At 43.2% G+C, this 23,040-nt stretch overlaps 1 protein-coding gene across 8 annotated transcripts in view; it reads right to left on the reverse strand.

The window, feature by feature from the left end:
• Positions 1-23,040, reverse strand: part of ASAP1 (ArfGAP with SH3 domain, ankyrin repeat and PH domain 1) — a 348,338-nt gene that overhangs the window by 121,558 nt on the left and 203,740 nt on the right. For all 8 annotated transcript variants that reach the window (XM_045049608.1, XM_045049607.1, XM_045049610.1 and 5 more), the window contains exon 5: positions 3,300-3,445. In XM_045049608.1, coding sequence (XP_044905543.1) covers positions 3,300-3,445 — 146 coding nt within the window. The remainder of the gene's footprint in view (positions 1-3,299; positions 3,446-23,040) is intronic.

Raw genomic sequence — 23,040 nt, forward strand, 5'->3', positions numbered from 1 at the left:
TCCTTTTCCTCTATATGAAAGTGAGTAATGTTTTAATGAAAACTATTAAAATGCCCATTGTAAGTACTACCTTTATTAGAAAATGACATTTTTCCATATGTACCACAGACCTTGGAACACAAGAGACATTTAGCATTTACTGGTTGCACTGAGGATACAATTTAGAAAAGTCTAAAAATATCAAAGTACCTTCTTTTATCTTACTCTCTGAATTCCAACTGTATCCATTCTTGCTTAACGTTTCCAGACTCCACTAGCTTAAGAAAATAGGCTTTTCAAGAGCCTCCTGAGAAATACTGGTTCCCAGGGGGTGTTCTAGAGCTCCAACAAGCTCCAGGATGCTCCCCAAACTCTTATGTGGGGGCTGGAGGGCTGCAAGCTGGCCAGAAGCCCCTCCCTCCTGGGGCGTGGCTTCCTCTGAGCCCTCTCTCTGCTCCAAGGCTTGGCCGCATCAGCCTGTCTGGTTTGCTCTATCCTTTCCTGGCAGAACATAAAAAGGGAAGCAGCAAGCTGCTGAAACGGTTGTCAGGTTGTATAAACTCCTGGGACTGGCTTTTTATTCAGTCAGAATAGCGTTCCCTTAGTAACCAACTATAGTACAAACAGATTCTTTTACCTGCTTCCTCATCAGGCATGCCACCACCAACTTCAAAGAGAAAATGTCAGTTTTTATTTTTTTAATTAAGCGAACTGGGTCTTCTAGCAATTTCTATCAGATATTTCTTAGACTTCTACCTCTTAAAGGAGAGTAGCCAGGGAGGAAGAAGGCCTGCAGCTTGGAGTTTGTGTAGGGGGCCAGCGAGATCAGCATTACTCAGGGAAACACAATCACCAAGGTAGGGTGATAGAGGCAGTGTAACAGAGTAGGGTGGGAGAGACAATGGACTCACAGACAGAATGTTCGGGTACACGTCTGCTTATTAACAGTGTCCCTGAACAGGTTAAATACTGATGTGCCTCAACTCCCTCATCTGGATTGAAGGTATAACAACCATAGGACTGTTGTAAGATGTAAAATAAGAAACCTACATCCTGGGGCACCTGGGTGGCTCAGTCACTGAGTCATCTGACTCCTGATATCGGTTTAGGTCATGATCTCACGGTTCGTGGGTTCAAGCCCCGCGTCGGACACTGCTGACAGCTCGGAGCCTGCTCGGGATTCTCCCTGCCTCCTTCTCTCTCTGCCCCCCACCCTCTCTCTCTCACAAATATACAAACATAAAAAAAAAAAAGAAAAGAAATCTACACATGATGCACATTACCAGGTTCAACAAGGCGTTCAATAAATATCAGTGGTTTCTGTATGGTGGCAAGTCAGCGCAGTATTAGGTAAGCAAATACAGACAACGAATGTTCCATGAGTTCCACGAGTGACCACTGCGTTGTGGGGCCGGCACACGCTGGGGAAGGAACCCACAGTGGAGGGAAGTGGAGGAATGGACTGGTCCAGGAAATGTGCAAGGGATGAGTCTCGACTGAAGCCAAATACATTTGGTGTCCCGGAAACTAAAGGTTATTAGCAAGACACCCCTGTGAAAACACCCACCTCGGGGGAAAACAGAACTTCCTCCCTGAGCAAGTCTGTTACCAGTAATTACTCACGTGCATAGTCAGAGTGCTGCTTCACTTCCCTTCTTCCCACCACATGGCCTTTGAGCAAGGCCATCAGCAGAAAGACAGACAGCACCCAGAGGAAGGAGAAATGAGGGCCATCTTCCGAATAAAAGCGATTTAAATACTCTAAGATTTACAGAGATATCACGGATTTGTCAAATAAACCCCAAAGTATAGGAACATGTTGGTCCTAAGTTCCTGAAGTTTTTGGAAATAAGACCTGTTTCTATTCTCCATCTTCATTTTCTTTAAGATTAGCTGTCACTGTAGGAGACTAACTCAATGGCATAAACCAAAAATTAGAATTAAGCTGTTAGGAAGACAGACATACACATGTATTCATCTAGCAGGACAGGAAAAAAAAAGGAGACTCTGATTGGTCAAATATTCAGGTTAAAACACTATAGAATGGGAGTTTTCATTTTTCGAAGAGTATGTATTCGTCTGTAAACTAGCTGTTTGTATTGAACAGATCTGTGACAAGATTCTCCTGTAAGGTCACAGAAGCCTATCTGATAGAAGACAACTAACCCAGGGCCAAGACATCTTGAGTTCTTTTTTTTTTTTTTTAATTTTTTTTTTTTCAACGTTTATTTATTTTTGGGACAGAGAGAGACAGAGCATGAGCGGGGGAGGGGCAGAGAGAGAGGGAGACACAGAATCGGAAACAGGCTCCAGGCTCTGAGCCATCAGCCCAGAGCCCGACGCGGGGCTCGAACTCACGGACTGCGAGATCGTGACCTGGCTGAAGTCGGACGCTTAACCGACTGCGCCACCCAGGCGCCCCTAGACATCTTGAGTTCTTAAAGGAGGCCAGGGTGCAATACTGAGAGACTGGGGGAGAGGAAGAGTCTGCCCGTCTTCAGGAAAGAGCCGAGGAAATTATAGCATCGTTTTCCTTTGGGGCTGTCCAACCTCCCTGTGCCTCTATCTCCCAGGACTCTGGAGAAGAGAGACTTGATTTAATGTACAAGGAGGGCTGGGTGGTGATGCCACACAGAACGAGCCTTCTCAGTGTGAACAGGGTGTGAGGGCGGGTATCCGGACAGTAGTGTCGCCAAAGAGACCGCCCCAGCCCCAACTCTGTTTGCCTCCTGGAGCCAGACACCCCTCACGTCCCAGGTTTTTAGGGATTCCTTTTGTCATCAACTTCTGTAACCCTGGATTCCCCTGAATCCCAAAATCTTTTTCTTGGTGGGGGGTTAAAATGATGTGAGGAACTGGGGAGGTTAATTATTTGTAAGTCAGGGACCAAAATGCATGCTTGTCTTCATACAAGTGAGGTATAACACTTGCAACGTGGATTTCCAGTGTATGTTTGACACAGAAATCATCAACACTCTTTCAACTGATAAAAAAACAAAAGTCGCTAAAAGCTATCTCAAACAAAACCCAAACCAAGGCAATGGTAGAATGGGGAAGAGAATTCAGGTTAACTACCTTCTCCGACTCCATAAATCTACCCTGCTAGAAGCTGGATCTGGGAGTTCTACAACGGTGTTTTCTTTACACGTGACTCCATACCGAAGACTAAAAAGCTTTCCATTTTTTATTTTTTTAATTTTAATTTTGTTTAACCCCCAGGACGGGGGGCTGGGGAGAAGATTATTAAATTGTTCTCTTCGTGATCTTATTGTACTTTGGTCTGGCTGAAATTTTTAGAAATCACTTATGCAATGGCTTACCAGATTTTTCAGCAGTGTGGACAGTTCCTTTGTAAGAGTAGAAAACTTGACGAAAGCAGTGCCAAGGTCTGGGTTGTCTCGACTTAAAAAATTACTTCCGAACTTGTCAAGAACTTGTGCATAGTTTTCTTCATTTTGTACGTGATCTAAAAAAGAAGAAGGCAGGAGTCTGAGCTATTATTTGCCACAATGACGAGTTACTTTGAACACTGATTGATCATTAGAAACTCTTAAAAGGAAGGCAAAGAGACACGGCATCAATTATTCACTGAATGTGTCCAGAGGTGGTCAGCGGGGAGCTAGATGCCTTCGCTCACTCTAGTAAACGGGGTTTCCTCCTTGTTCTTTCACAGCGTTCAGTTCACCTACATCCCAGCTAGCCCATGGACTCCCCATGGGGCAGGGGGGGGAGGGTCAGGTTATCATCCCATTTCAAAGCACATCGTATTTCCATTAAGAAACTATGATTAGCAGGAACAAGGAGAAAAGCCTCCTTTGAAAATCAATCTTGGAATGCAGAAGAAACATCCACGGGTTCTAACAGGTTTCCTTCTCTGCAACTCATCTTAATTTCCTTTAATTCTGTCTAAGCCTCAGATCTGAGGAACAGCATTTTTAAAATGATTTTTTTTGCACACGATCTCTTGGTGTGAGTCGTGAAGGCATGGATCAGATGGATCAACGTTTGAGGTTTGGTTTCACCACCTATAAGCTAGCTATCTTATCAGTTTTGTAACTTTTATGACCATTATCCTAGTTGGAGAATTACAAGGCGTTAATGAGATACTTGTGAATACATTTCCTCACTCTGAGCTTTGCTTTCCTGATCTGTAACATGACACTAACCCTATCTTACATGAATGTGGTGCTGAAGAGGTGATACGAACTGTACAAAGAGTGAGTGTACCATAAATAATAACCACTCCCACTCTCTCTACTGGGCTTCCAGGAAAATATCACACTCTCTTCACCGTTCTTCTATGTCTTGGCTGCTCCTTCCTCTCCAACATCTTTGCTGGATCTTCATCCCCCTGACCTCATAGTGTTGGAGAGCCCTGGGCTTTTCTTCTCTCTCTCTATGCTCACTCTCTTGGGATCTCATCTAGTTTATGGCTTTGAATAACTTCTATTCTATCCCAAATTGATACCCCAGCCCAGACCCTAGCCCTGAAATATAGACTTCTATATCAACTGCCTATTCAATATCTCCACCTGGATGTCTCATAACTATGTTCAATCTCAACATGCTAACAGCAAACCCTTAATGTTCTGCCCCCGACCTTCTTTTTCTACAGACCCTTATATCTCAGTTAATGACAAATACATTCTTGTAGTTGTTCAGGTTGAAACCCATCAAAGTCAAGCTTGATTTTTCTTTTTCTCATACCCCAGATACAACCCACTGGCAAACCCTATTGTCTTTACCTTGAAAATGTAACCAAAATCTGACAACTCACTACCCCCATGGCTATCAATCTTATCTGACATCATCTCTTGCCTCGATCACCGCAGAACCTCCCTAAGAAAGTCTCTTTATTGCAGCTCTTTCTTGTTCACCTACAGTCCCCTATCAATACAGCATCCAGTGTGGTTCTGTAAAATTGTGCATCACATCCCGCGATGCTTACAGCAGACATAAGCACTTACCACAGATATCCAGACTCCCCACCCCTGCAGGCTCTGGAAGGCAGTCCTGCACGTCTCTACACCCTTGAAGGAAGCAAGCACGGAACACGACACATGCTGACCAAGGAAGTGTGAGTGGAGGCGAGGTGCCCCACTTCCACGTGCACATGTTTCAGATGCCTCTACTCAGGTCCCCGCTTCTCTCTTCCTTTGTGGTAGAGGACAGGGAGGCACAGATTTGTACGGAGCCCCATAAGAGACGCATGACAATTTACTGAATGAATAAATGAACGGTGAGTATCTGACAAAATGTCTAGCAAAATCATACCTCTAAAGGCTTAATTAAATACCTCCTTATAGAGCCTTCCCTTAGTTGGCAATATCCTCCCTTGCCAGTAACTCTCTGTGCTTCTTTTGCAGTGTTTTCCCCCATATCACATTATATTTGTGTAAGTACAGACCTTTCCTTGCCATACGACTGTGAGAGGCAGGCATTACTTCTGGCTCATCTCTGCGTCCCCACCCAACAAATACCACCGTGGTTGTCATTTTTCGGTGAGCTGAGCTTAAGAAGCTAGGGCTCAGTAAATATCCATTGACTTGGATTTGTTGATTTTCTTTTCAGGAGTTTAAGAAGCATTCCCTTCTTAAAATCTCCTGGATCGTTCAATAACGGAGATGAAAATCCAAAGCATCTCACTCGCAAATACACTCTCAATAACTGTGCGGGAGCACTGGGCACTCACGAAACCAAACAGAGGTCTGAACTGGGGAATGTCCCAAGAAGGAAGTCTCAATACACAAAAAGAAACAAGTGTCACGGCAGTCCAGTGAAATGAAATGAGGCCCCAGCAGCCTTCCAATCATCACATCAAAAATTCATGATGCCTACAGTGGATGTCAGCATTTTAGGCCGAGATATTAAAAAAGATAAAACGCAGCTCTGGTTATTGCCCAAGTAATGGAGGGAAGTGGCTCAGGAAAACACAAAAGAAAGGCCACATCAGCTCGACAGACAGGATGCACATGTTTGATCTCCTCATAAACTGGAGTTACCCCTGATTCCTTCTGTCTAAAGCTAAAGAGCCTACCTCACCCCTGAGAATCCCACCAGACCTCTTCTGCTTTTGGAGGCCAGCAAAAACAAGAAACAAACAACAAACAACCAAAACATAGTCAGCAGCCTGTTCATTTCAACTGCTTTCAAAGAAAGTGTTTCTGGTAAAACAGAAGTATATAGGATTTTTGTTTGCTTGGAATTATGAAATATTTCAAATGACATATATCACAACCTTCAGATGAACAGAATACTCATGGACCCCCCAGCCAGTTTAAGAAATAAAGTATTCCAGAATGTTTCCTCTCTCCCCCAATCCCAATCTCTTCCCTCCCTCCCCAGACACAGCCACTCTCTTGAGTTTGGAACCGCATGCAGAGCTTAGAAAGAATTAGGAGAAGCTCTTAGTCTCTCAGAGATGATGAACTCATCAAACAACAAGACAGACTTGGCTAAGGCAGATGGGGCTCAGGAAGGGAGCACTGGCATTTGTTGAGAACCTTCTCTTACTCAAATGCTTTTTACAAGACCATATTTAACCCTCACCAGAACCCTGTAAGGGAAGGAGGAGGCTTCATCGGGAAGATGGAACATCAAAAATGACGTGAGAGAGGCAAAAGGTGAGACTCGATGAGTAAGCCCAGGCTAGGGCATGGGTCCTGTGTGCTTTGTTAATTCCACTAATGAACCACCATATAGTCAATTACCTATATTTATGTGCGTAAGTATATGTATGGTAATCCTACATCTGTATATATGTGTGAAATTTCCTACTGTAGATACATTTTAAAAATCACAGTCTATGGGGTGCCTGGGTGGTTCAGTCGATTAGCACCTGACTCTTGATTTCAGCTCAGGTCATGATCTCATAGTTCGTGGGTTTGAGCCTGTGTCGGGCTCTGCGCTGACAGCACAGAGCCTGCTTGGGAGTCTCTCTCCCCCTCTCTCTTTGACCCTCCCCCACTCTCAAAATACATAAACATTAAAAAAAAAATCACAACTTAGTAAGGTGTATCTGGGGATAATACTAATAATCTTGTGGGTAGAAATAATGGCAATTAACTGTTAGGTGCTTAAAACAGTACCTGGCATGTAGCCAGGATAAGAATATATATCTCACACACACACACACAAAAAAAAAAAAGAAAGAAAAAAAAGAATATATATCTCACATGCTTTTTTTTTCCCCCCCAAATCTGTGACAACTCACTAGCAATATTATATAAACACATGCATCCCTTTGTACAAAACTAAGGGTTTACCAAGCAGGTTTTCAGCAGAGGGAGAGGGTAGAGAGACAGGGGGTTCTGGTGGAGGAGAGAACAACGGCAGAGGCAGAGGGCAGGTTCTATCACGGAGTATAGCAAGCAGAGAAACAAATGGTAAATTCGGGGGTGTAGGGAAGAAGAGAGAAATACAGGGCTTTGGGGGGGGGGGAGGGACTGTCACAGACACAGGTGTGACTGAATGGGAGGGCTGATGAGACAGAAAATGGCCTGACCAGGACCTTTCAGAAAGCAGGGCAAACTACGTTAAGTGCCAGCAGACTTTCGGGAAGCTGATAAAGTGAGTGCTGGGGAAAGGAAGTGAGGATGGAGACCAAATAAAAGAAAAGAACAAGGAAAGAGAGAAATTCAATCCAGCCGTTATGGAGAGATTCATGCTTTTCAAACATCTACAGGGGATTTCTGGTATTCATGGTATTGTCGCAGAATGTAAGATAATTCTAAGAGCCAGGTGACTCCCTTCAGTTCTGGAAAAAGAAGAAAATAAAATAATTTTACCAACTGAACCAGACAGGGCCACTTAGTCAAGATTTCAACTGCTGGCATTTCTTTGGGGAGATGACTAACATATACAGATCACTTAATATATTCCATGCAGCTCGAAAGGGCCTTTACATACATTCTGACATGTAAGCCCCACAGTAGTACCTAAGTAGTGATTTACTATTCTAGTAATAACACAGATAACAGTAGTGTGTCGAGTATTTAGCATATGCCTGTCACCGCACTAAGCACTTTATGCACATTACTGAATTCATTTGTATCAACGTATTAACAAGACTGGAAGAGAAGTATCGTTATCATCCTCACTTCTGAGATGCAAAAACGTGCCCAAGGTCATACAGCTGATAAACAAGGGAATTTAATCTCAGGCTTTTTTGATCTCAGAGCGGAGACTCTCCCCCATATCCTCAAGTGAGACAGATCTACGATCAAATTCCAGGTCTGTCACCAACCCTGTGTGGTGTTCTGGTCGAGTAACTCACCTTCCTAAGTCTCATCTTCTCAGCTCTAAAATGAGGGGAATAATGGTATTTGCCGCACAGCGGTATTATGGAGAGTGAGTTACTGCATGCCAAGTGCATGGTACATGATAAGGTCGATAAATGTTTATGGCGAGGACAGCAATGATGGATGACGGCACCAGGCTGCTCCTCGGAGTCCAGTGCAGTGGCGTCCATCTTTCGTCCTCTGGCCAGGGAGACAGAGGCTCCAACTATACTCTGAAGTCCGTGACAGCTCTCAGAGTATATGTTCCTGGGGCTGGCAGTTACAAGTGCCTTGAGAATACATTAAAATTCAATAGTCTCTTTTTTTTTTTTTAATATTTTTAAATGTTTATTTATTTTTGAGAGAGAGAGACAGAGACAGAGAGAGACAGAGAGAGAGAGAGAGAGAGGGCTGCAGAGGGGCAGAGAGAGACAGAGACACAGAATCGGAAGCAGGCTCCAGGCTCTGAGCTGTCGGCACAGAGCCTAATAGGTTCGAACTCATAAACCATGAGATCATGACCTGAGAGCTGAAGTCGGACGCTTAGCCGACTGAGCCACCCAGGCGCCCCCAAATTCAATATTCCTTTGAAATGTCATGTACATTTCTCCAGTGAGGCCGTCCTCAAAATTTTCAGAACCACAGCAATTATTAAACAGGCCTTTCTCTAAGGGATGTTTGCCTTACCAAACTGGGAAACTCACAAAACTTCCCAACTGGCCTGTCAACCCAACCTTTGATGCTCTGTCGCTGTAACTATAGCTGCAGCTTATAAGCACCAACCGTGTGGCGAGATCCAGAACGGTGAATATCCTAAAACTTCTTCAAGGCAGTGTTTTATAGATAAGACAGTGAAACTCACTGGGGAATCCACATTGGAACCTAGCCTCATCTGATTCCAAACCCACCCTTTTCCACTGACAAACTCAGGAAAGACAGTCAAGGCTGCCATGATGCGTGCTACAAATATCTATTTGGAATCTAATACATGAAAGGCTTAATGATAAACACCAAGAAAAACAGGGTAAGACAGACCTCCCGTCCTGTAATAATGACAAAGATGCAATAAATGTAACAATGACTGATTATAATCGTTAATAATTATTAATTACAATTATAATTAATTGTGGTTAAACTTTTGATCACTTAATGGGCCAGGAGCTGTGCTTTTGTCCTGCATTACTTCACTCAATGCTCACAATGACATGCTCTTACTATCCCCATTTTCCAGATGCAGAGACTGGTTCAGAGTTAAACAGGTTGCCCAAGGTCACCCGGCTGCATGGTGATGACAGGCACGGGCTGCAGAGCCTGTGTTCTTACCCATTATGCTTGGTTAAATGCTGGAACTCCAGACGTCTGCTATTTTTGAGCCAGATGTCAAGTGACTAACTGAGGGATCTGAAAATCTAGGTCCTTAGCTCCAGGCTCTACCAGGCGACCCTGGTCAGGTGACTAAGGCTCTCAGGGGCCTTTATTTCACCTATAAAACAGGTCTGATAGGGGCGCCTGGGGGGCTCAGTACGTTCAGCATCCAACTCTTGATTTTGGCTCAGGTTACGATCTCACGATTTGTGGGTTCAAGCCCTGCGTTGTACTCTCAACCATGTCAGCACAGAGCCTGCTTGGAAGTCTCTCTCCCTCTTTCTCTGTTCCTACCCTGCATGCTCTTTTCTCTCTCTCAAAATAAATAAGTAAACTTAAAACAGGTCTGATAATACCTATACCCAGCATACTGCTTGAGGTTGAATGCTAAGAGGTAAAGATGTCATAATTAATGTGAAAGCTCTTTGGGGAAAACTGCAGCCAACAGCAGTGAACATTATAAAACCACGAAGGATTATTTCTATTTAATGAGTAAAGGCCTTGAAAGCATTCATAACAGATCCATCCTCAAAAGCTCCCCCAACCTTGACCAAGCACAGCCTCATGTTTACTGAGGCATCATCTGACAGAGGGACAGAGGCATAAGTGGTTTGTGTCTCCCTGGGTTTGAATCTCCCTCTGTCCAGGCTGACCCATCCGTGACCTTGGAAAAGGTACTTTTCTGGGTCTCGGCTTTCATACGTGAAATGTGACAGATGTAGGATCTATAAAGTACATGGCAAGCCTCTAAAAATATCTTTACTTTTATTGCTTTCATTCACCCTGAGATCGAAGGCTGAAGCTCTGATGTTAATGGAGAATTGGGTACAATCTAAATATTGTGGTATTTTTTGGAGGGTCCACGATACACAAGACAACTGTGGACCAAACCCTAGGTCTTCCATTTACCAGCTGTAGATCTAAGACAATCCATATAATCACCTTAGACTGTGCTTCCTTAACCACAGTAATACCTCGATGGGATCATGATGCGGACAGGACGGGAAACGCCTCCAGTGCGTCTCCTCCGGGGTCTGGCCTACGGTGGGTCTTTAAGATATGGGAGGAACCATCCCTGGCTCCAGACTGAGTCTCCCTTCCTTAACTTCCCACACTCTCCTTCTTGAGAGCCTCGCTTCTCTTCCTGTGTCTCTATGGAAGTTATCTTCTTTGCCACGAGTCCCGTGCCACTGTGTTTATCATCTCATCTTCGAGAGCTCAGAGGTATCTGGAGCACAGCTCGGAGGCAGGCATCATTCCACTGCAGCCACACAGCCCAGCCGAAGTTCCCCAGTGCCCCTCACAGTTCTGGGCCTCAACCTGCCTCTTGCGAGATCAAACGTAAGTGTAACCTCCCAGGCGAGCCTGTCATTCACTCCCTCCTCAGCCTCTTGCGACGTCCCAGCTGCCAGCTTTACCTGATCTGCAGTTGTTCACCCAGTCCCCAGCACTCGACCAGCTTGGTAGAATGCTCAACGTATGTAGCGAAGTCTCCCGGAGCAAGTCTTCTCTCCTTCCTTCGGAAAATACTTAGTATTGGCCACGTGCCAGGCATATAAAATACAATGAGCTATAACTGTAATAATAAAGCCATGTCATAAATTATAGTGCTGGCAGAGAGGGGGAAGTGATAAATTCTTTTACACCATCCAATACATACTCTGTAGCACTAATCACCCTTTAAAAATTTTAATTCCATTTGTTTTTAAAATTACAAAAATAATTCATACACTTCTACAGAGATATATAAAGATACAAATGATCATTTCCTTTCCCCTTCTCCAATCCCATCTCCTCGAAATAAGCAGAGTTAATAATGTGGTATGTTAATCTCAGCAAAGCTTTCTCTATGCTTAAAAAATACACAAACACACATACAATAGGGGGTCTTCTCCCTTTTTCTCATTTTTAAAAAACCAAATGGCATATTAAAATCAAGACTACATGGCTTACTTTTTTCCTACTGAATAAGGATCAAGAAACCGACTACAATTAAATCTAATTAATCATTTTAACTGTGATTATATTCCTTAACAAACACTACTATGATTTGGAGAACTATCCCCCTGAGGGACTTCCAGTGTTTGCTACTGGAAAACCAATGCTGCCATAAATATTCTTATCCACAAGTTCTTACATGCTGTCACTTTAAAAGATGCAGTCACAAAAGCAGAACTGATGGGGAATGGGGTGCACACTTCAAATTTTAAATAACACTACTATGTTTCCCAAGAGGCTGGTGGTAACAATGCACAGACCCAACAGCCGCACAAATGTAAGAGGGATTTCTCTAGAACTTCACTAGCGCACAGATGTTGTTGCACTTTTTTAATTCATACCACAGGGATGTGAAAAAGCAGGTGACAGTAAGCCCGAGTATCTTCTTGTATTTTATTATCCATTCACATTTCCTTTTCTGCCTGTTGTTTTCCACAGCTTGCCTTCTCCCCAGCAGTCTGTGAGAAGATTTTTTGCCTGAGGGACGGCAATCTTTTGTAATATGTGTTGCTCGAAGTCCCTCCCGTTTGTCTCCTCATTTGGTTTACGGTGTCCTTTGCCGCACAGAACTTTTACATTTCATGTCATCAAACATACCAATCTTCACCCAGAAATCCTTTGGGTTTCCTATCTTATATTCCCAAACCTCCTAACAGTTTGTATTAAAAAAACAACAACACATTGAAAGCTTGAATTCAATCCAATGTATCTGTTCATGTAGGGTGAAGAAAAGTTCTAGCGTTAAAGTTTCTAAGCCTTCTAATATTTGGTTTCGTTTTATTCTCTTTTGAACACTTAAATACTTAATCCATCATCGATGGTTTTTATTTTCTTTCCTCTGTATGAAAATATATTTCTTATTTAACACAGCCTCTCATAGGCACCCACGCTGTATCTGATAAATAAATGAACACACGGACAAAACTTGGATGTAGCCACTGAGTTCCCAAGCGATGACAACTGCCTAACACCCTGAAGAATGAACAGCTGATTACTGGTAGACCTGGGGAAACAGGCACAGCATCCCATTAAGGCACCTTAAAGTACCCGGGGGTAAAGAAGCTGGTGTCTGCTTGAGTGGGCAGAGATACAGAGACCACCAAGGGGCCCCCAGTCTCTCCAGGGCTCACCGTCTAGGCAGGTTAAAGTTTTAAAAGCACTGCCCTCCACTCCTGTTCAGTGTCAGAGTGGGGCCCGGCTCTTTTTGTCACACTGATCCATACAACCAGTTACCATTCAACCTGTGACCCTGAAAACAACCTGTTTTGTTTTTAAGTTTATTTATTTTTGAGAGAGAGAAGGACCGTGCATGTGAGCAGGGGAGGAGTGGAGGGGGGGGGGGGAGAGGGAGAGGGAGAGGGAGAGGGAGAGGGAGAGGGAGAGGGAGAGGGAGAGGGAGAGGGAGAGGGAGAGAGAGAGAGAGAGAGAGAGAGAGAGAGAGAACGAACCCCAAGCAGGCTCTGTGCTGTTAGCGCAGAGCCCAATGCAGGCCTCGAACCCACGAACCGAGATCATGACCTGAGTCGAAATCAAGAGTCAGATGCTTAACGGACTGAGCCTCCCAGGTGCCCCATGAAAACAACCTGTTTTAATTTTACAGACACTATATTGGTGGGGGGTGAGGGAGTTTGGGCTCAGAGTCCAAACCCTGTATTGCCTTAGATACAACCTCCACTATTTAGACACATTTAAATTGATTGTGAACAAGTTATTTCACTTCCCTGGGCCTCAGTTTCCTCATCTGTTCCCACCACCACTCACTAAGGTTAAGGTCCAAGGCAACATGGTTAAAGGCAGAATGGTTTGCATACATTTTTTTTTTTAATTGCCTTTCTCCATGCCACTTGGGATGACTCATTCCTCTGATTTTTCAAGGTCATTTTGAATTTGGATTTGTTCTTTCAAAATTCTAGCCAAGCCTCTACAAGAATCTGCTCCAGCCCCAAGGGTGTTATCTGGAAACTTAGCATGCAGACTCCCATTTCCGCAGCAACTGACAAATCCATTAACTAACAGAGCCCCAAGACAAGATGCCTGCAGAGTTCCACAAGGCTATTACTCGGCATTTAAACGGCATTTGAGCATCAGAAGCAGCAATGCCCTCTCTGCTGGCTCCATCACATTGGCCTCCTAACTGCCAGATAAAATCTACATCACGCTTGGATTTGCTGTCGGCTCTTCTGGGTAATGTTCATGCTTTGAGATCTGCCCCCTAAGAAAAGCTAGGAAGGAGACAAGTATTCCTCTTCTATTCCAGCCTTCTAGTCAACTGCCCACCCTCCGAGGGAGCCAAGCTTTCTTATAAACAGGTGTAACGTACAAATATGGCCCCACATGTTTCTATTAATTCACAAACTTTCATTAAGCACCTACAGTGGGATACAAAGGTTATGTAGGTCATTCGGTTTACAGCCTTAGTCCTTCTGAGCTTCAGCTTCTTGGTTTAAAAATTATGTGTAACATGACTAGAGATAAACCAAAGCCTCACTGGGATCTTGTCCTGGTAGATGAAGTAGGCTAGGATAGGACCTGGCTGGGCAGCTGCTCTTTAAACTGGTACTCTCCAGACGATTTGTGACCATCTATACTTTTCATGAAAAATTTTATTATTTTATTTTAACCTACATTTATTTATTTATTTATTTATTTATTTATTTATTTATTTATTTATTTAAGAAAGACAGAGTGTGGGGTCGGGGGGGGGGGCGGGCAGAGAGAGAGGGGGACACAGACTCCAAAGCAGGCTCCAGGCTCTGAGCTGTCAGCACAGAGCCCGATGAGGGGCTAGAACCCATGAACCGTGAGATCATGACCTGAGCCGAAGTCGGATGCTTAACTAAGTGAGCCACCCAGATGCCCCATGGTAAAACATTTTAAAACCTAAATTTCTAATATTTATTTACTTAACCATTTCCTTATGTGTTAGTACAGTATATGTTAGATGCATATTCTACATACAATGTTACTACTTATAACCATCAACGGTTCTGGTCTCAATTCCACAGCTTGCAAAAACCCCTAAAACTGACTGAAAAATTCTGCCTTCAAAAAAAAAATTTTTTTTTTTAATTCAGAGAAGGTCTGTTGTTCTCATATTGTAAAGGGATTGATGACCCCACAATGTTAAAGATCACAGAGGAGAGTCAGCTGAATCTAAAACCTTCTTGCCCTCAACAGGTGCAGAGTCCAATGAGTCTGAGGGAGAACAACAGCACGTGTACAAAAGAGAACAAACGTGCAAGCTGGCCTGTTTGGTTTTGGGTGGAGAATGGCATTCTTTTTTGGACCCCGTGACCCCCCCATAGGGTATACGTGGTGTCTTTTAGATTGCAAAAGAACCTTCATGTCCTTTCATCACCACTATTTCATCAATAGACAAGGTAGGTATCATCTCGGTTTCACAGAGAAGAAAACTGAGGTCTTCAGAAATGGACGGACTTGCTAAGAACTACTCTGCTACTTATAGCCAGAACAGAGATCACACCCCAGCGTTCAGGTCTGGGAGCCAATGCTCTTCCAGAAGGGATCCCCCCACTCCTCACTGTGCAGGTGGCACAGAACACCCCCAAGCGCTACAGCAATACACGTCTCTCCACTCCAGGGCTCCTGGAAAAAGCATCACCCAGAGCGTGGACAAGGAAGATGACAAGGGCCACGCAGCACACAAATGTGCCAGGTGCCACTTAAGTGTGCTATCTGTGGTTCAGAATATATGCGCACACACACACACACACACACACACACATATACACACACACACACACGTTTAAAAAAGAAATACGGCTGATTAGTATTTTCTTCTTTTATCTCAATTTTCCTTTGCAAATACGTTAATATATATTATACTTTTCCAATGAGAAAAACAAACAGAAAATGCCATTAACAACAACAACAACCAGCCCCAGGTTTTCCAGAATGCACTGGAAACCCCCTGCGATTCCCCATAAAGAAAAAGTGTGACGTTTGATCAATTATCAGGGACATGGAAGATCGGAGAATATCCTGTTGTCTGCATGCAGGTGACAAACTGGCCGTGCAAAGTCATCCCCCATCAACCCCCAATCACTCCGTCTTACGGCACTGATTATTTATGAAAAACACTTCAGAATCGATAGCAACTTGCTTGATTTCCATACCTAAGCAGGCGTCAGAAAAATCGATAAGTAGTTATCTTCCTGGCTAAAGACTCGGCTGGAGAGTCCCTCCCGTCCTAGACAGAGACACTTTAAAATTCATGTGCATGTCCAAACCACAAATGGAATTCAACACATGCATGACTGCTTTGTAGAGTTTATCACGGAGCATGGCTGCCTGAAGCCGGGGCCTCCTGTGAAGAGCTGAGGTGGGTTTGCCTCACAGGATACTCCACGTGGCCAGGGAAGCCTGTATGAGAGAGGCAGAATGGAAGCGACCCTAGCAGGAATACCACGCACAGAAATAAAACCAGAGACCCTGGCATTCCTCCAGACTCTTGCTATAGTTTAATTGCAACATCATTATACAGGAAAACATAACCCTCGTTTGATGAGGCATAAACGATCCAAGAACGTGGTCAAAATGTAACTTGGAATAAGAGGCAGCAAGATCTGGAGTGACCACAGAATCTTGGCCGTGATCGTCAAGGAGGGTCTGCTCAAGGCAGACAGGTGATCCGTAAAGAAAACTCGGCAGTCACTAAGCTGAATCTTTACGCGAACGGTAAAAAGGATTAGCTGACAAGGACTGAAAATCACAGTAGGACACATCTGTGCCTTTAATTTAGGAGACTCCTCAACTTAGTCGATTTGGAAGAACGAGAGAGAGAGAGAGCAAAAACCATGTGAACAGCACTGGGCACCCCCCCTCCCAGTCAATGACGAGTATGTGTCCGTGGGCAGGAGGGTCAGTGTTCGCAGGGGGAGCCTCTCCCTGAGCTGCGGGTGACGGGCTCAAAGGCTGTGTGTGGAGGGTGAGTGTGTGCGTTTTCAATACCACACTCCTAAAGGAATGCCAATCTTTGTAAAAACACCGAGGTAGAATTTTAAGTGTACTTTATTGGCCATATAAGGATTTTCAAGGGTTATTCTGACTCCATGGGTTACTTCCCTTACATGCAGACTTTAAGACCGAACTTCAGAGTGAGACTACGAGGTGAAAACACTGAGTTTACAATAAACTGGAAGTCCAAGAGTACAGACGATCACTGCTTATCCTAGCATTTAATCACCTACTTGCCTCTCCTGTGCTTCGTAAATAATTTTGACTGAATAAACAGAGCGCCTATTTTCTGTGTTTAGGTATCTGTGATCCACGAACCTGAGCTGAAGACATACCTCTCTCTAAGTCACTTTCACACACTACTGCATATTGTTGAGTCCAACTATGCCAAAACACCTCTCTGCGAGTCAAGTGTTGTCAATCCCTGAATGTTGTATGTTCAATCAATGCTTAATAAATGAATTACTCATACATTATTTTTTATAAAGATCTATCTGCATCGGCAGTTGATAATTTGATGGAAAAACTTGTACCAGACTAATGCTCCTGCCTATAACAATTATGAATGATGGACAAAATACAAAAACAACCACTAGAAACCATTGGAAAGCACGCAAAAGCAGGAAGAAAAAGAAGGGGTATTACCCTTTAAGGAAGAGAACCATGCCAGAGAAGACCATATTTAACTGGCTTTTCTCCTAAAGGCGGACTTTAGTCCATGTTGGGCAAGGAGAACTGAACTCAAGTACAAAGTGGCATTTTACTCAGCTGAGGTGTCAGAGGTCAGAGTTTGAGATTGCTTCAGCAGCTGGCAATTGAGGGGGAAAATCCAAGAAAAGAAGAAGTCACAGAAAGGGAAGCCCTCAAATTCAACCCCCGGTTGCCCAGAACTGCAAATGCTTCGAAAAGCCTAGCAGAAAACAGTATCTAAAGAGTTAAGCAGATTCCAGCAACTTCCCATTGCTAAGGAAAGAGTTTGGAATTCAAATCCCACAAAGTTAGCCAGGGCTTAGTAAACACTCTGGGCTGAAAGCCTGCATGGACGGTGCCATGAGAGTATGGGCCATGTTGCAGGACCAAGGGCTGTATCCTGGGACAATAAGCAAAACTAAGATAAACTTACTGTAAGATCAAGGTGATGGTCACGACCAGAAATCTAATCAGGTACTAGAATAAAACACCACACATTTCATAGAAGATAAAAGAACCCAGAGTCTCTACATCATACAATTCAAATGTCTAGCATGCAAACAGAAATTATTAGACACACAAGGAAACAGAAAAATGTAGCAAAACACCGAGAGAGAGAAAGAAAAAAAAAAAAAAACAATCAAAAGAAATGGAACCACAGACAAGTTAGATGCTGGATTTAGGACACAAGTTCAAAATAAATATTACAAGTAAGGTCAAGAATCTATAGGAAAAGATGGATAAATGGGTGAAGAGATAACAGAACTCTAGGAAAGACAGAAATTCTACAAAAAAAAAAAAAAAAAAAAAAAAAGGCCACACAGAAATCCAAGAACTAGAAAAATATGGTATCTGAAATAAGAATTAGCTGGATGAGACTAACAGCAGACTGACACTGCAGAAGAAATGAGCCATAAACTTGAAGCCAGGAAAGTAGAAATTATCTAAACCGAAGCACAAGGAATATAAAGACTGTAAATAAAATCTCAGTGACCTGTGGGAGAACATTAAGTGGTCTAACACAAAAGTAACTTGAGTCTAAGAAAGAAAGAGACAGAATATAAGAATAAATAATTTGAAACAATACTGGCTAAAATTTTTCCAGCATTGATTAAATTTTTGCAGCTGACTGTAATTGTAACTACCACGGATTAATATATTCTAGTATCATATTAAATATTTTTAATATGTTCTTTCCAACGTGTGCAACAAAGTAGCCATTATGGTCCCATTTTAGAAAGGAGGAAACCGAAGCCTGTGGGGGGGAGGGAATGGGGGTAGAGCTAAGCAGCTTGGATACATCCGTGCGGTGGTGGATGGAAGAGGACAGATTTTGTTTGGACTCCCCCTACTATTTCAGAGCCTCAAGCTGAGGAGGATGAAGTCGTCATCGCGGTCACCATTGTCAGGGACCTGCATGACCTGTGTGATGCTTCAGAACCGTCCGATGAGGTTGAAAAACTATTTTCCATTTCCAGAAATGAAGAAAAAACTGCTCGAAGTATTCTCTGACAAACCAGTCAGGGGCTGACTCAGCATCTGACCCCACATCCATGTGACCCATTCGAGAATAAGTCACTAAGGGGGTGCGGGAAGCAGTTTCGTCTATGGAAGAGAACACGCTGGTTTGCGAGCCTCCCTAGTCGTTCCTAAGTGATGCCAATTACAGAGGCCCTAGTACCGGCAGTGACGGGCGGAGAAAGACGAGACTGTGGTGAGTCAGCGCCAGGTCCAGGTTGCATTTAAAGTGAAAGAAGCTGCCCTCTTTTTGAGGGACCCATCTAGTACCTTCGCGCTCTAGGACGACCGCCTGTTTTACTGGCCTGTCCCCCTGCACAGGTGAGGCACTCCTGGGAGTCCTCACTGCCCCAGCCCACGGCGGCAGTCACTTACCAAAGACCTACGGTTCAAATCTCGTAGCTACTTACTAGCTGTGTAAATGATTTAAACCAGGTTTAAATGTAAACTTACTAGCTGTGTAAGTAATTCAAACTAGGTGACTTCATCCCAAAGTGGGGATAATAACGTCTTGCATATAGGACAGGTGAGACAATTAAGAAACATCATAAATCTATATAATAAGGCATCTGGCAACAAATGTCAGCTATAATTTCTTAATTCTACAAAATTCGACTATTAAGGTAAGAATATGTTTTTATATTTACCTTTAACAGTATTTTTGTTATTCAGCTTGAGGCTTTAAAAAAATCTCAAGCACTCGTTGGGAATGAACACTCCCAGTTTTTTGTTTTTTTTTTTTTTTTAATTTTTAACATTTTATTTGGTTTTTGAGAGACAGAGACAGACAGAGTGTGAGTGGGGGCGGGGTAGAGAGAGAGGGAGACACAGACTCTGAAGTGGGCTCCAGGCTCTGAGCTGTCAGCGCAGAGCCCGACGCGGGGCTTGAACTCATGAACTGTGAGATCATGACCTGAGCTGAAGTCAGACGCTTAACCGACTGAACCACCCAGGGGCCCCGAGCACTCCCAGTTTTATTTAAAATGACTTAATTTCTCATGAAGAACGCTCCCATAAAATGAGCATATATATCACAAAAAACTACCTCATTTTAAGAGCACTCCTTCCAGGACAGCAAAATGAAGGAAGTGTGTGCACCTGCCCTCCATGCCCCGTGCCCCCTGCCTCTGATTTCAAGTAACAGAATATTTCAGGCAACAGCTTGAATATGAAAATTGGACCTTCTTAAAGAGCCTGGAATTCTGAGATTATTCTGGAAAGAAACTTCAATTTTCTAAATGCAGTTTAAAAAATTCCCCCAGTTTTATCCCTACATACTTTGAGGAGTACTACTTTCCTGGATAAGTGTGCCTCCTTTAGGAAAAAGCTTCCTTCCTTGGCCCTTTTGAAGGAACTGATTATTTCAATTTGTTTTCACCTTTTAAGGAGTAATAATGGACCCACACAAATACAAAATGCCTTGCAGGCCGGAAGTAATTTGTTTAGACTTGCCTTAAATCACTACCAAAAGGTATTTACAGTTTCAGTCTAAAGGCTTCTACTTCTGGGGGCTTAAAATTACTTCTTTACTAGTAAGTTTACTGTATACCTTTTGACATTTTATGATTCCGTACGTTTCTATTAAAATTCTAATCCATTTCATCTCTTAACTATTCCAGTTAGGAAACTTCTTCACACTGAAGAAACACTCCAGGATTAAAAATACCATTATATGACACAATGGTAAGACACCAAACTTAATTATCAATTCTAGATTCACTCTGCATTGTACCTTTGACAAAATGTTAGCTAAAAAAAGCTAAAATGAACTTGCTATCCACTTCCTATCCACTGATGAATTTAGCACTTTACCTTTAAAATCTTAGATTTCATCATACGCTTTGAGCTATTTCTTAAAATAGATAAATTAACAAAATGAAAATCTGGGGCGAACATCACACATTAATTTTGCGTTAGAAAACACAAATGTTCCTATAAAACTACTCACTACATAATTCTACACTGAAAAGGGAGAAAACTGCCTTTTTCCCCTCAAGTATGGAACTGTTTATGACAACGTGGCCATACACTGGAAATAAGGCTTCCATATCATATGCTTGTAATTGAATTCCATACCACTGTCATTTTTTTATTCGCTAAAATTAAAGAATTTACGAGTCCCAACTTTCAGACTAACAATGCTATATATTTCTAGGGGGCACAATGTGTTACTAATAAGCTAAAACGTATTCCAAATATATCTTGGCATGAATTTTAAGGAAGCCACTATTTAATAATAAAATCCACATTTGGATTTGTGAAAAAAAATTTATCATAGAAGAAGAACTAGGAGAAGGAATATTCTGGGGTCTTTACTTCCAAGGAAAAGTATACTCGTGTAATAATACGTCTGATTCAAAAAGATGAACAAATTCAACCCAACAAAGTCACTGACGGAACGACAAGCCAGGCGCACCCATGCTTACTAGGAATCACAGCCTCCTTCCATTTTTACGAAAGTACAGTATATTCCAGTTTGCTTTTTTAACAGCACTGATGAGCAGTGAGCTCGTCTTTCTCAAGAGACACACACTGACTTCCACCGAGCCTAGGATTTGCACACCTAAACCCACGTTTGCAAGGGCAGAAGTCTCGTGAAGGCCAGTCCAACGTCTACTGCCCTGACCCAGGGGCTTGTACCAAGATTGAGGCGACGTGTCAGCAGGCAAGTGAAGGCCTGCCCGGGGCTGGCAGAGTCACTCCAGTGGCCTCACAAGAGGGTGGCTGGCTTCTTCCAAGGCAAACGTGGAGCCGGTGGGGAGACCCAGACGGAAGCTAGCTCTTTTATGAACTGGCTTAGGAAATCACATGGTATCACTTCCATCACATTCTATTCATTAGAAAAGAGCTGTAAGTCTGGCACACATACCAGGGAAGCGAACTAGGCTCTATCTTTGGAAGGAAAAACTGTCAAGAATTGCAACATTTTTTTTTAAGTTTATTCATTTAATATTTCTGAGAGAGTAAGAGAGACAGAGTGTGTGTGCGCAGCAAGCGGGGGATGGGCAGAGAGAGAGGGAGGGAGACACAGAATCCGAAGCAGGCTCCAGGCTCCGAGCTGTTAGCACAGAGCCTGACGCGGGGCTCAAACCCACGAACTGCGAGATCATGACCCGAGCCGAAGTCGGACGCTTGACGGACTGAGCCACCCAGGTGCCCCTGCAACATATTTTAAAACCTCTACTGTTCAAGAAACTACTAGCTATTTTAAACATACATTAGGAGACAGGAGAGGTGGGGGGCGGGGGGGACACACACACCAAGGCAAACTTTCTAAATGACAATATTCTTCACAGATTAATAATGTCAACACTTCAAAACTTAGGAACAACACAGGAAAGTTAAATAGCTTGGAAAATTCTCCCCTGATCCAAGCAGTTCACAGAATTCAGTTTTTTTTTGTTGTTTTGTTTTTTTTTGTTTGTTTTTTCTGAAATGTCCTCATACGCAGCAGGGACAGTAAGAGAAAGAGACAAATCCCCAAAGCCATTTTCAAACTAAAGGCTTCTGGGGAGATAACTTGTTTTTCCAATAAAATTTCTGTTTTTATTATACTGTGTTCCAATTAATACTGATAAAGGTTCTGCGTAAACATAATAACTACAATGTAAATGCAAGACCACCTCCAAGATATTCGGCACCTTCCACACAGTCTGGTGGGGGAGGTGGGGGTGGGGGTGGCTGGTCATCTCAAACCAGAAATACAGAAATGCTTTGTAAAACTTTAAAGAACATCAGATGGGTCTCATGTCACTTAAGCACTGTGAGAAAACAAGAAAATGATGAAAACACATTGGGAACCAGATACCAGGGTTCAGCCTCTGTGGCTTCTTTGGATGAGGCCAAAAGCCCTCGGATGGGAATAGCCCGGATTCCACTGGGCATGTATCATGGAAAGATCTGCAACACCGCTGTTTTACTCATCTAGCTATTTTTTAAGAATTAAATGTCACAGCGCTGCCCACACAAGCTGACCAGAAACCCGAGTGTACTATGCTCATTGGTGATGGTGGCAACCCTATCAGGTCCCAGCAGTCTGTGAGGTCTGAGTTTTTATCCCCACACGCCCGAGCCATGGGCATGATAACTGCTACCGTGGCCCCTCTCCAGGAACTACCGAAGTCACCCCAGGATTTACACTGCTGGGAGGTTCTATTTCATCGAGTCATTTGTGAACAGTCATGATTAAACACTTAACAGTCGTTCATGGCAAGCTTCTCAGGGACGTATCTAG

Source organism: Felis catus, chromosome F2 (genome assembly GCF_018350175.1).
Source record: "Felis catus isolate Fca126 chromosome F2, F.catus_Fca126_mat1.0, whole genome shotgun sequence".
NCBI classification, from domain to species: domain Eukaryota; kingdom Metazoa; phylum Chordata; class Mammalia; order Carnivora; family Felidae; genus Felis; species Felis catus.